We start from the raw sequence: 13,693 nt of genomic DNA on the forward strand, positions 1-13,693 counted from the left end.
ACAGGAAATCTGCCATTTATTTGGTACCTGCCCAGATGCTGATTTATTTTATATATATATATATATATATATATATATATATATATATATATATATATATATATTCATAACATGATCTATTTTACGTTTGCAATTGCAATGAAGCATTAAGCCGCTGAAAACAGGCTAAACAATGGCACCAAAATTAAATAAAAATGACTAGTTGACTATAAATAATAGATAGGTTTGGATTTATACATTAGAAAAAGCATCTTTTCTTGTCAAGAATTAAGTCCAAGATTGAGTATCAGAATAAATGAAGTATTTATCAATATCTTAAGACTGAAAAACATTTGACCAAATTATAGATGTGTTGTCTCCTTTGCTTCACACACCTGAGTAAAATTGCGTAACATTACGCAATAGACGCTGAAACAAGTCATTCACTGGAATGACTCATAAACAAGTCATTTAGCCTATACAATCTGACTTCACTTGAACTTTAAAAAACGATGAAACTTTCTCTCTTCAAACTACAGTTCTTCGCCTCATGATGATAAGATGAAATGCAAATTTCCCGTAGCCTAATTGCCCTTTAAGAAAACCTCGTAATGTTATATTTGCTTTTTTCACAATTGAAAGCAGTCAGTGTTGTCTGACCACGCCCTCGGAGACTATCTGTGACTCCCGTCCCGCTCTCCTCCCTAAAACTCTCGAGATCAAACTTCAGCAGATACTTCACCGAGAGAGTCGCGCAGTCTTGGAGTCACGCCGGATTCGAGCCATACTTCGGACTAACGTTACTAATGGAGAGTGAGCTGAGAACCTGACGAGTCTGTCTAGGTAAGAGAGCTTTTATCTATCACTGCACATTATTGTAGCTACGAGTTTCATACATTTAGTTATGCTTTTAAGGGTATAACGTTAATAGCCTACTCCTGAAACTTGTTTTCACGTGAAATTTTGATTGATTTGATTTGTTTTGTTAGTGTCCTGAGGTGGAACATGTATGTAAAACTATTTGATTAAAATTGTGCTAAAATAAGGGACTTGTTTGGACTATTAAAAAAAAGTATAACAATTCAGTAAAAAGGTATGAACTTAAATGTTATTAAACCCTTCGTAAGTTTATAGTTTATTTAACAATTTAATACAGATACTTTTATGGTAAGATGTAATTTTATTTATTTTACAATGACTTTTTTGTGGAAATGAATGGAAGCTTATTTATACCACGGAATACAAAAGGTAGCAGGTCTACCTTCCAATTCAGACTTTTTCCCTTGCACTTATAAAGAAGAAGAAAAAAAGAAAAAACAGTATAGCAAGATATTTAAACTCAGAATGTGAGATAAGTACAAGCAATTCAAGAAAATTCAGATTTGTGAGATGTAAACTTGAAACTTTAAGGGGGAAAAGTTGAATTGTGAGAGAAAGTTAGAAAAACAACAACAAAAACATTGTTTTATTTCATGGCGGAACCAAGCTTCCATAGAAAGGGCCACCATAATCACATTTATTTGGATTTTATTGAAAAAGTTAGTCTATCGTTTATCAGTCATGTACATTTGAGTATTTGTTGCATTTTATGTTGTTAAGTATTGCATTTGTCTGTATTGCGTCATGTCTGTTACCCTGATGGCATTTATTTGTCTTTAAATCATAGGTTTTCCTATAAATGAGTCATGAAAAACAAACTGAACCATTATAGTTCAGACAGTACACTTATATTGTTGTTTTTCTTTCCAGTCATAGTGTTTTTTTGTCTAAAGATGGCAAAAAATAACACTTGCAACTATGATAAGCCCATGGACTTTTTCTACAACAACAGCAACATAACCTCAGATGAATGGGACCAAACGCAGCTCATCCTAGTTCAGTGTGCTGGATCCATCTGCTGTTGCTTCATCCTAGTGGCCAACGCCATGATCATTGCAGCGGTGGTGACAAACAGGAGGTTTCACTACCCCTTCTACTATCTCCTCGCCAATCTCGCCGCCTCAGACTTTCTCGCCGCGATCGCCTACGTGTACCTCATGTTCAATACAGGCAAAATATCTCGGGATCTAACCGTTCAAGGCTACTTCTTTCGACAGGGTTTGCTGGATGCGAGTCTCTCCGCATCCCTGACCAACCTCCTGGTGATCGCTCTCGAACGTTACATCTCCATCATGAACTGGAAGGTCCACAGTAACCTCACCAAACGTCGAGTGACCCTGTTGATCGCCTTTGTGTGGGGTGTATCGATATTCATGGGGGCCGTACCTAGTTTGGGCTGGAACTGCATCTGTAGTCTTGACCTGTGCTCCAAACTGGCTCCCATCTTTAGCCGGAGCTACCTGATCTTCTGGTCCATGTCCAACCTGGTGCTCTTCCTCATTATGGTGTGCATATATTTGAGGATATACATCTATGTAATGAAAAAGACTGCCGTCTTGAAGGCGCACACTGCAGGATCTTTAAATCGGAAGAGGACGCCAGTCAAACTCATCAAAACTGTGATGACCGTACTAGGTAAGTTCTTGAGATGTTCCTGTAGATTTGGTCTTCCGAAAGGGATAGTGGGCTACATCCAAAAATGAAAATTCGCACTTTATTTTAAGTTGTCCTTGTTGTAATGTAATTATACATTTAAGGTCTGAGTAATAATAATTAACTACATGCACTTATGATAGGGTTAGAATTAGGGTTTGGTTTAGGCTTAGTTGGATGTAATTATGCATACTTTACTGTTATCACTAGAGTAAGTGCATGTAACATATGTAACAAGGACACTGTAAAATGAAGTGTTACCAAAAACTCATGTCATACCAAACTTGATTTACTTTCTTCTGTGTAACATAAAATAATTGCTTTTGATTTCTTTACTTTATTCTTTCACCGTTAAAACATTCATCAAAATATTTTCTTTTGGATCTTTCTTTATACAAGTTTGTATTAATGCACTGAAATTCTATCAAACGTAGATAATTTTTGATTTTTGGCCTTAATAGTTTTTGATGGCTCATTTTGTGCACACAGCATGGATTAGCTACTGCAGGTAAATATCAGCAATGATGACACAATTTATCAAAAATATTTATTTTTTAGTTTAAATAGCAATATTTAAACTACTTAGCTGAAATATCGAGAGGCGACTCGTTGCCAAAGACCTGTAATATGAAGTATTTTTATACACCCTGAATAGCATAAAGAGTTGAATTACCCATCCCAAACTTCAATTTTAGTTTTGGTTTGTAGCTAAATGAAAAATTCTGTGGACAACTGATATGGTAAGTACTAGAGAGAGATGTGACTTTAGATTGTTTTTTGATAAAGGGATCGTTCAACTGTCATACCAAACCTGTATGACTGACTGACTTCTGTAAAACACAAAATCATTTATTTTGAAACTTAGTGGTGTCCAATTTGTGGTTTTGGACCCAATTGACTTTCATTTTATAGTCAAAACAGTTGAAACATTTATTCTTTCCATTTAGGGCTGTCAAACGATTAATCGCGATTAATCGAATCCAAAATAAAAGTTTGTGTTTATTTGTGTAATTATATTATATAAAATATAATAATTTTTATATATATAAATACACACACGTACGCTTGTATATATTTAAGAAATATTTTCATGTATATAGATTTATATACAAGTTGTATATAAATATAAATATCTTTTTAAAATTGCTTATACAGACTTATGATTAGTATTTTAATGATGTGTACTGTAATGATTATTTTTGTATTCCTTTTGTACTTGTATTTTACTTGTTTTTATTGTTTGTAGCGCTTTGGGTTTTAGAAAAGCGCATTATAAATAAAATGTATTATTATTATTAAATATTTTATATATGAATGATTTTTTTCTTAAATATACATGTGTGTATACTTATATATAAACAAAATAATTATACACAGTCCACCCACATATATTATGTAAACACAAACTTTATTTTGGATGCGATTAATCGCGATTAATCGACATGATGTTGAGGAAATGATAACTGAATTATTCATGGGTGATATATCCATTAGTATAGCAATACTACATTAATACAAGCAGCCTGACAAAATGGGAAGTGGAGTCATTGCAGCGTGTTGATGCACCACATGCATTCCAGGCTGTGATGTATGTATTCGCCAGAATGCACCATCACTCCTCAGTCACTCAAAGTTCAATGGCAATTAGAGTATATGTTGGTTTATAGTTTCCCCACAAGCATTCATAGCTCTGATGAGCTGTCCAAAGTCCACGCCTTTGGTCTGTAAGTGTGATAAACGCTCCCAGACTGCTGAATATGTTAATTTAGCTCACAACATAGGCCTGTGGGGTCTGAAACATTTCTTAAGAAACCCGTAACCCACCCAACGTTGGGTGATGTGGGACTGGGTGGGTAAATATTTTTGTGATGTTTTTTCTTTTCTTTTTACAGCCATAGCAAATATTTAGATTGGAAGGATGTGCTCATATCCTGTTAACCACAGGCAGACATCAAGTATATATACATTATACATCTTGCTTCTAAGAATTTGAGAACTTGATGAGATGTACACGATAAACTGAAGAGTTAACGTGCAATGAGACGCAGGTGTTAAAAATGAGACTCGGAACACGAAACCTCCCACCCTTGCGTTAGCTGATTGCTATCAGAAGTTCAAAGGTTGGGTTTCTTTAGCCTCTTGTATTTCTTTCTTTCATTATGAGTCTCATGTTCAAACAATCAACCAGACGTTTTGTCTGTGGGCAGGCCAATGATAAATAAGAGGGCACTTGATACATTTTTTTAGCAATCTAATATCAAGTTTTTAGAAATGTGCTTGTTCATGTAAAAACAAATTACATATTTTCCTACACCCGGAATATATGAGAATGGATGAGAACATGTACACATCTTAATTCTTTTTTAGAATTTAGAAGTAAATTCCTGTTCACACCGACGTTTAACGCCTCATGACTAAACAATGGGCGCCAATGTGAGTGTTCACACCGACGCGAAAAACGGCACACGTAAAAGCGTCATTTTTAAAAAAAACGCCTCGGGTTCGTTTTTTTGGTTTGACGCGCCGCATCAAAACCTATCCGACCAACGAGATTGGCGGGTTTGCTCACATGTCTGGTACTTCTGAAGTTACAGTTAAGACAAACTGCTGCTGTACAGTATAGCATAGTATATGAATTACCTATAGCAGATCTATACAGGTGGGCCTGGGGAAGGTGGGGGGTTTCTGAAAGCGCGCTGAACTGCTAAGGCTACGTCCACATTAATCCGGATACATTTGAAAACGGCGTTTTTGTTTAAAAACGCTCTCCGTCCACACTAGCGTTTTCAGGCGTTTTCCGACGTTTCAGTGTGGATGAGAAACTTCTAAATTCACCTTACTGAGCATGCGTGAAAACTCACCTAGACGAAACAGATGGAAAAATAAATAATAAAGTTCTCGCGCAATTCTTCTAACAGGATAATTTTATTTAGCAAAATACCTCACCATCACTGATGGTCGCACTCAGTCACCATATGTTTGGTCTAAAACTCAACTGCTATCCTGTAGCTATTGCCGCAGGACAGCAAATGTGACTACATTATCTGTCATCTTTGCAGTACTGTGCTATGAAGAATGTGCAAATTGACACATTTTAGCAACAGCGTAAAAGTGAATAGCACATAACAGGCACTATACCTGTAAACATGAATATCTATTGGTACTACATGGATCACATGACTGAATTGACATCATCGTTTTCAAATACCTCCGGCTTCACAGTCCACACTAAAACGCGAAAACTGTGTTTTCGAATTTATCAGCTTTGGAGAGCGTTTTCCAAAAGTTACATTTTCATTGACTTAAAACGCCGTCTCCGTGTGGACGGAAGGCCAAAATGGAGAGAAAAATATACGTTTTCAAACGAAAACGTATTAGTGTGGACATTGTCCATTGGCCGTGTGTCCACCAAAGCGTTTTTCCACGCGCCTGTCATTTGTTTTCAATTGTTTTCAATGGGAGCGCCGCGTTTTTTAAACGCCATTAGCGTACAGAGGCGCTGAGCGTTTTTTTTTTTCACACTGAAGCGCCGAGCGCCCAGCGTTTTTTACTGAAAATGTTCAACTTTGGATAAACCGCAGCAGCGCTCATCACTGTCACTTTTTACCCAGCCGTCCAATCACAGTGGAGAGGGGCGTGACTAATACCACACCGACCAACTGTCACAACATTCAAACGGCTGCAGATATTCTGTATCATAACAACGAAACGTCTTAACGGAAAAAACGCTGCGCTGCCAAAACGTTCTCTGGCGTTTTCAGCTGGCTAAAAACGCTTTGGTGGACACACAGCCTAAGGCAAATGCTAACCGAGTGTTTGAAGGTTGAGCAGTGAGCTCATTCACTACTGATACAGCAGGAACCTATCAGGTGTGCCCTGTAGATAATGATGTGTTTACAAGCAGATTGAGTTACGGACCTTTCAGCCTGTGACATCTAGAGTTTCATGACACAACCTTAGATATTTTAGTCTAATATTATATAAATCATATGTTTTTTTTGGAGTTGCACTACATGACATTTTACAACCCGAACGAACCTTGACTTTGAAAGTAAAACATGTGTATATATAAAAGGTTGTACCAAACTTATTTTTTTTCATAAACTTTTTATTTCTTTTAATACATCATTTACTTTGCCCCTTTTTACTTTTTACATAAAGCTGGTTTTAGGAGTATCTCTTACTACTGCAAATTGCAGATAGGGCCAAAGTGGAGGAGCCGTCTCTTCCCAGCACAACAGACTTCCTCAGGCCTGTATAATTATCTTGCACAAGGTCGCTCTTTACACTGCCTGGCATCTGAATCGAACCACCAGCGCGAGTGGCCTGTGGCCTTGAAGAGAAACAACATGAACCTCATAGTAGATGCGTGTCTCTCTTTCAAACCAATTGCTCACATGTGTGAAACCCCGTTTTTGGTCTGACGAGTTTGATTTGAAGGTTTACAAAATGTGTCTGGGAGACTTTGGATAATGCCGATATGTGAAGATTCACAGTCCGTTACTCATCAGTTATTTTCTTGAACGAACTGCTAATAAAAGCAGACGCCTGCGTTTCAGAAGCACGCTACATTCTTGCTTTTGTTGTTTTGTGGCATGTTTGGAGGTAAAGGTTACATTAATCTGTTGCACGACTCTTCTTTTGAAAAGGGAGAAAATTCTTTGTTTAAAAAGAAAAAAAAGCCCACTTTTGTCCTGTAAATATTAACTTCCTCACAGCTATATTTGCTTACATTCTGTGCAAATGTTGACAGTTTGAGATGTTTTGTTCTTCAGCTTGTATCGAGATAAAAATTGCAAGCATTACAGGATCATTTCTTGAAAATGCCTGTGCACACTGAACGTGAAACTGCTGGGTGACGTGACACTATCACACCCGATCAGAAAATATTTGATTTTACTTCGACTTGATGTACACTTTTTGAGTTCCTGCTACTTCTTTTGAATAAATGCATATTTTGCGAGTATTACAAAAGAATGTTCTATATGTGTGTAGAATGAATAGTCAGTAATACAATCATCATATTGTCATCAGCATCAGTTGCATTGTTCACAAACCCTCTCCTGTGGCCTCATGGGATAGTAAAGTGTCCGACGTGGGCACTTCAGAATCTCGCCAGAAGTAGTAGGTCATGTTTTGTGAATACTGTGAATTCTCACATACGACTCGCATGCATTAGATGCCAAAGTTGTTTATGCCTGTATGGTGTTTCAGCCGTGCTGCCATTATAGGGGTTTTCACCCACATTTAAAGTCTTCTTTTAAAATAGTTGTGGCCCCTTTGAGATTCTGTGGCCCTGTGGTACCCGGCCCTTTCAGCACTGCTGTTCATTATGCTTAGAAAACACGCTGTGTAATAAATTCATGCATGCAAAGAGCGCTTATACCACTGTGCACATCTGCAACAAACATGGCGTGCCGTTCTCCTCCAGACGCTGTTTGATATGATTAAAGAGAAAGAGTGTTCCCTTGAATGGGGAACTTACTAGAACCCACAGAGGAGCCCCCATTTGATGAGGTTTTGTCATAACCTCCGTATGTCCTTCTCTAGTAAGCGCTTCTGGAGCCAAATAAGCACATTTATCACACTTTTAACCTTACAAAAACTTTTAATCAGTGTGTATTTCATGTTTCAAGGAAGTTTAGATATTTATTTTTATATTTAAAAATATTTAATATTTAAAAATATTTAAAAAGTTACAAAGTTATAAAGTTAAAAAGTTTAATATTTAAAAAGTTACTTCGCTAAAGAAATGAATGAACAAAATAGTAAAGAATTATATATTTATATTGATTATTTCTTGTTTGAAGCAAACATCTTTATGCAGAAACGTTTATTCAAGAGTCTTGGAGATGTTGCCGCAGTTCTTCTGCATTTAGTCCATCTCAGTTTTTTTCTGTTTCTTCATGTAATCTCAGACAGACTGGATGATGGTGACATCATTATCATTCCAGCGGTTGTCAGACTCAAATACAAACATACAAATAATATCACTGGATTATTACAAGTAATGGGAAAATGAATGAATATGTCCGATGACACACTACAGCAAGAGAATGAAGAGATATACTGTAAATAACTGGCTTAACCATTTTATTTAGGGTGGAAATACTAACGTGCCCAAGACTTTTGGACAGTACTGTGTGTGTGTACATGGATCACAAAACGTACCAAATGTAAGGATGGGTATTCAATATTAGCTAATCAATAGCTACTATTTTTTTTTATACATACCAGAGGACTACTGATAACTACCATATTCAGGTTCATAATTAACTTGAATAATGCATAATATATCATTAATTATAAAGTGAAGGTACTGGTAACCCACACTAGTAATGACTTGAGCGTCATTGTGAGGTTTGGTATTTTATTTATTTTTTTGTAAGGTTTTGGGTTGTAATTCCTTCCATTGGATTTGGTAACACTCGAGTCATTACTAATGTGTTAACATGATCCTCACATTAGAATACTGATCCAAATAATTAATAATTCCTTCTGAAGGATTTGTCATTAGTTTGGACTAGTCATTACTAGTGGGTTACCATGATCTTTACTTTAGAACTAATTGTACATTATCCACATTAATTATGACCCTGTATAGTAATTATTATTAGTAGTCCTCTGGGAGGTATGAAAAAATAGTTTTTGATCAACTATAATAGTGAAAAACCACATTCAACTGAGCGCTATCACTTACTATCCATTAATGATGGAACAGTATTCGAAAGTGTTACCAACAATCTTTATATGAAGCGTAACATTAGTTTGGTCAATTACTCAGTTTGTGGCTGCAAAATATTTTCATGATTTTAATCACAACATTTTTCTTTCGTCAAATCAACTTAGATAATGTATGTAGTTCAGATAACATAATATTTTGAGTTTCTGATGATTACATCAATCTCCTTCATTGTATTAACTCAATTTTTCCATTTCAATGAACTTAAAATTTTAAGGAACTTTTAAATTTTAAATATATATATATATTTTTTACAGTGTACCAATAATGTTTGCAAAACAGAACTTATATATATATATTAAGAAAACTACTTTTCTGTAAAACCAGAGATTGGTTTTCAGGAGAAGCTCTGCCATTTGCAAACAACCATCTCCTTTGTTCATTATAGTCACACGAGTGTTTTCGACCTTGAAAGACATGCCGCTACATGCTCTCCACCTGAGATCCGTCCTGTTTGTCTAATCTTGTTTTGTGGTGCAGGCAGGACTTGATGGTGCTTGAAAGAATTAAGTGGAACTGCGACTAAAGGCTGGTTTGTTGCTGTGAGTCACCATATCGAAGCTCGGAAAAGAGTTTTTTGAACATGTTGGGGCAGAGAAACGCATTCTCTAAATTAAAACACACTATGAAAAAAATCACTGCGGTGTCTACAGCAGTGCAAGATAACAATTTGTGTTAAAGGTTTAACTTAGGGGTGCAGCAAAGCCATACTTTTTATGAGAAATTGTGGAACCTGCTTGCACTAGAAACCAATGACAACTTTCTCTGTTTTCATTTCCTTAAAATGATTCACAACACAAGGCTAGGTAATTAACCTATAAAACTGTCAACACGTATATGTATTTGTAGATTTTTTTGGGGTTTTCTTTTTCGTAGGTTTTTACACTCGAAAAGAAAAGAGGTAAATGATCTTGCACACTTGTTTTTTGCAAGTCTTTTTTTCCAGCAAGTGTTTTTTTAATTTTCAGGATTATGCATATATTTTTGTATACTTTTTAAAGGTATGCATATTTACACATTTTGTGCCTAATTGTTTGTGTGATATACACAATTATACATGTAAATTGGAAGATATGTGATGCGATCTAGGGAAACCCGTCGGATGTCGCGCTGGTACGTTTCAAGGTCTAAAAACAGATCGAATGTCAGTCTTTTTTGTCAAAATTGGGTTTTCAGTGAATTATTATTCTATAACATCTGGCTTATCATCTCTGAAAATATCTTGGGAAAATTCACTAGTTTAGTGCAGAAAAATAGATTTATACTGGCAAGCTGAAATTGTCTTTCTCTTTAAGAACATGCATGGCGTAGCAGAGAGGCAAAAAACAACAAAATCGCCATTTAGCTGTCATCTTAACACTACAAAGACAGTTCACCTATCAAAATAAACCACATAACAGAATAAAGGTCCCGCCAGTTCTGTGTAAACTACAACGGCACGCAAGTTTTTATTTATTTGTTTTTATTTTAATATTTTATTTGTTGAATTTTGAGTTTGTATAAGCTTTCGAATGATACCTAATCTATGATTATTACTAAAATATGTGATACGAAAAAAAGGAGCGCCAGTCGTCCCGCTAGCAGGACGTGACCGTTAATTAAACCTGTTTTTTCTCAAAATTCCGTTTCTGAAACGGACTTCAGGACTTTGTTACAGACAAACAATAAAAGAAATAAAAACAGATTTGGAAAGGACTAGAACCCAGCTTTAATATGATCTCAAAACCTGTAATATGTCACATTTGACCATGTGGTGGGTTTTCCCAGATCGCATCACATATATCTAGATCAGTCATGAAACCCTAGTTCAGGCTGATCTCCTCAACAACACCAATGTGCAGCATCCACTTGGTATGTCTATTTATGCAGCAGCAGCATATCTTACATGCTTGCTCACAGCAGTGTGTCGGTGTATCTATTAGCAGTAGCAAGTCCATCCTTAGTGCTATATATATATATATATATATATATATATATATAGCTATATATTAGGGCTGAAACGATTCGTCGACAATAAAAAATTGTCGACAAATATCTTTGTTCTTGAGTACTCGTTTGATCTCACGTGACCTAATGTAAGGCCGTGCGATATCGCGATTTGACCGCCTACGGCACTGTGGCGCTAGAGTGTAATGCAGCCCTTGCTGTTGCGGTAAAAGAAAAAACAGCGCGAATAGTTGACGGGAAAACAACTATTTCAAAAGCTGAACTGATTTTCATTTTTAATATATTAGAGTAAGAATACAGTATGTTAACTCAATGTTTTAACTAATTGAAAAAGATGAATAACCGTTCCAGACTTACTGATAAGCCGGCAAAATAATCGACGATTAGTCGACTAATCGTTCTAATAATCGTTAGATTAAGCAATTATCAAAATAATCATTTGTTGCAGCCCTATATGCTGTTTATATATGCATTTTACATTGTAAATGTACAGTATACGTGTTAAAATTTTAAAAAAAAATTGTGTCTTTTTTAGGGGCCTTTGTGATCTGTTGGACCCCTGGACTTGTGGTTCTGCTCATGGATGGCCTCGATTGCGATCGATGCGATGTCCTGAAGTTCAAACGCTGGCTGCTGCTCCTCGCCGTCCTCAACTCCGTCTTAAACCCGATCATCTACTCCTACAGAGATGAGGAAATGTGGACCACCATCAAGAACCTGATGCGCTGCGTTCGCGTCGGGACGAGGCGACAGAGGTCGTCCAAAGCCAACATTCAACGGGGCTCCGGTCGGGAGACAACCAGCAGCCTGAAAGAGAATGCAGAAGAGGACAGCAAGGTGTCCACACAGGAGATGCTGAAGTCTTGAAGGTGAAATCTCGTTTTTAACTCCACGAAAACCATTCCTAGCAAGATGGCTTGCCATTGCTCTGAAATACTTCCGCAGACTGCGGTCAGAGATGAAAAATTAGACCAGAACTCAAAGAGAGAATTTAATGATGACAGTACAAAGCAATGCACTTGTGCAACTTATATTGTTAGTCACCCACATGAAACATGTCTGAGGATGTGTACTACACCCACCAGGCCACATCTTCAATAGCAATGCTCATTAAGTCAGCATTTACAACGGTTTTTCAGAATCAGAAGCGGCTTTCATACCAGTGTAAAATCTGTGTGAACTTGTTGATTACTTCCTAAGTGTACTGTATCTTTTAAACAAACTCTTGACTTTTTTTATAAATCTTAAAATGATGTATGTAGATGTTGTAGATATTAATGTAAGCATTTGAGTGATTTCATATGCATTTCACAGTCATCATATGTAAGAATAATGATTATTTAAAGGTCTGTACTGTATATTGCCGATTACTATCATGATTATGTGGTCCTGCATGATTAAGTGGGCAATTATGCCAATGTAAATACATAGCGGTACTGCTAATTTGTATCTGTGGTTTCATGTGAAAAAAATAAATGTCTTTTATAACAAATGTTAAAAGTAAAGTCGTGGTTCTATTGGAGTTGTTAAAGTGCTCATGAGAGTATTAAAGAGTCGTTTTTTAATGGAAACTCACCAAAGACTCACTTTTAGAGGGAGAAAGGAAGTTTTAAGTTCTCTAAAAGTATGGAAAACATTAATAATGGTGTCATACAGTATTTTCTGCAGTTATGTGGATGAATCTAAATGTAATTTAGATAAAGTTGAAATATTAGATAACTTATTTTTTATAAATTAAATATAATAATAATATAATTTTATATACTAAATTAAATAAGTATTAACTCTGAAATAAAAATAAATATCAAAATGAACAACATTAAATTTAATTAAAATTACTAACATGTAAAATACATTTGAAAATGAAAACTTAAAATAATAAAATATCCCCTATTTATTCTGAAGTGGAAACTAGCTTCCAAAATATGAACAATTTATTAAAATATTAAATGGTTAACAATCTTGGGTTCTTATTGAAGGTTTCATCTTAACCACTCCCAATATGTGTTAAGATGATGGTCTGAAATACAAACTGCTGGGTCAGGGGTACAGAATAAACCGGTTTCCTTTCTTCCCTTTCCTAACTTGCGCAATTCTGATGCAATGAGCTGCTGCACATCGTCTCACCTGAGCTCCTCAGTCAAGATCCTGGAGTTGCGCCACAGGCTAATTACAACATGATGAAACCACCGTGCTTCAGTTTGTGAATCCTGGGAAACAAGCTTTTCCTGTTGACGCTTGGACAAAAACGTTCTCGATGACCACCCGCAGGTTCTTTTGAGAGTGTCACGTATTCAAGCCCGAACATGATGGTTTATTCCGGTGTGGGCACTGATTCCAGAAAGATAAACTACACTGGAATCATGTCACTTCACTGCTGTAAACAGGAAAGTACCCATCGTCTAACATAGTGGCTTTTGTTTTAGTGGCTCGTAACACTCAGGCTGCATCCAAAAGTATACTTTCCCTACTTATGTGACAAATTAAGTATGT

At 36.2% G+C, this 13,693-nt stretch overlaps 1 protein-coding gene across 1 annotated transcript; it reads left to right on the top strand.

The window, feature by feature from the left end:
- The first annotated feature begins 314 nt into the window (after positions 1 to 314).
- lpar3 (lysophosphatidic acid receptor 3) lies at positions 315 to 12,692 on the top strand. Its single transcript, XM_039668686.2, has 3 exons — positions 315 to 822; positions 1,729 to 2,493; positions 11,736 to 12,692. The coding sequence occupies exons 2-3, from the start codon at positions 1,752 to 1,754 to the stop codon at positions 12,065 to 12,067; spliced, it is 1,074 nt and encodes a 357-aa protein (XP_039524620.2). The 5' UTR covers positions 315 to 822; positions 1,729 to 1,751; the 3' UTR covers positions 12,068 to 12,692.
- Positions 12,693 to 13,693: the final 1,001 nt, after the last annotated feature.

The sequence above is a fragment of the Pimephales promelas genome, chromosome 2, assembly GCF_988280905.1.
Source record: "Pimephales promelas chromosome 2, fPimPro1.hap1.1, whole genome shotgun sequence".
Lineage (NCBI taxonomy): Eukaryota > Metazoa > Chordata > Actinopteri > Cypriniformes > Leuciscidae > Pimephales > Pimephales promelas.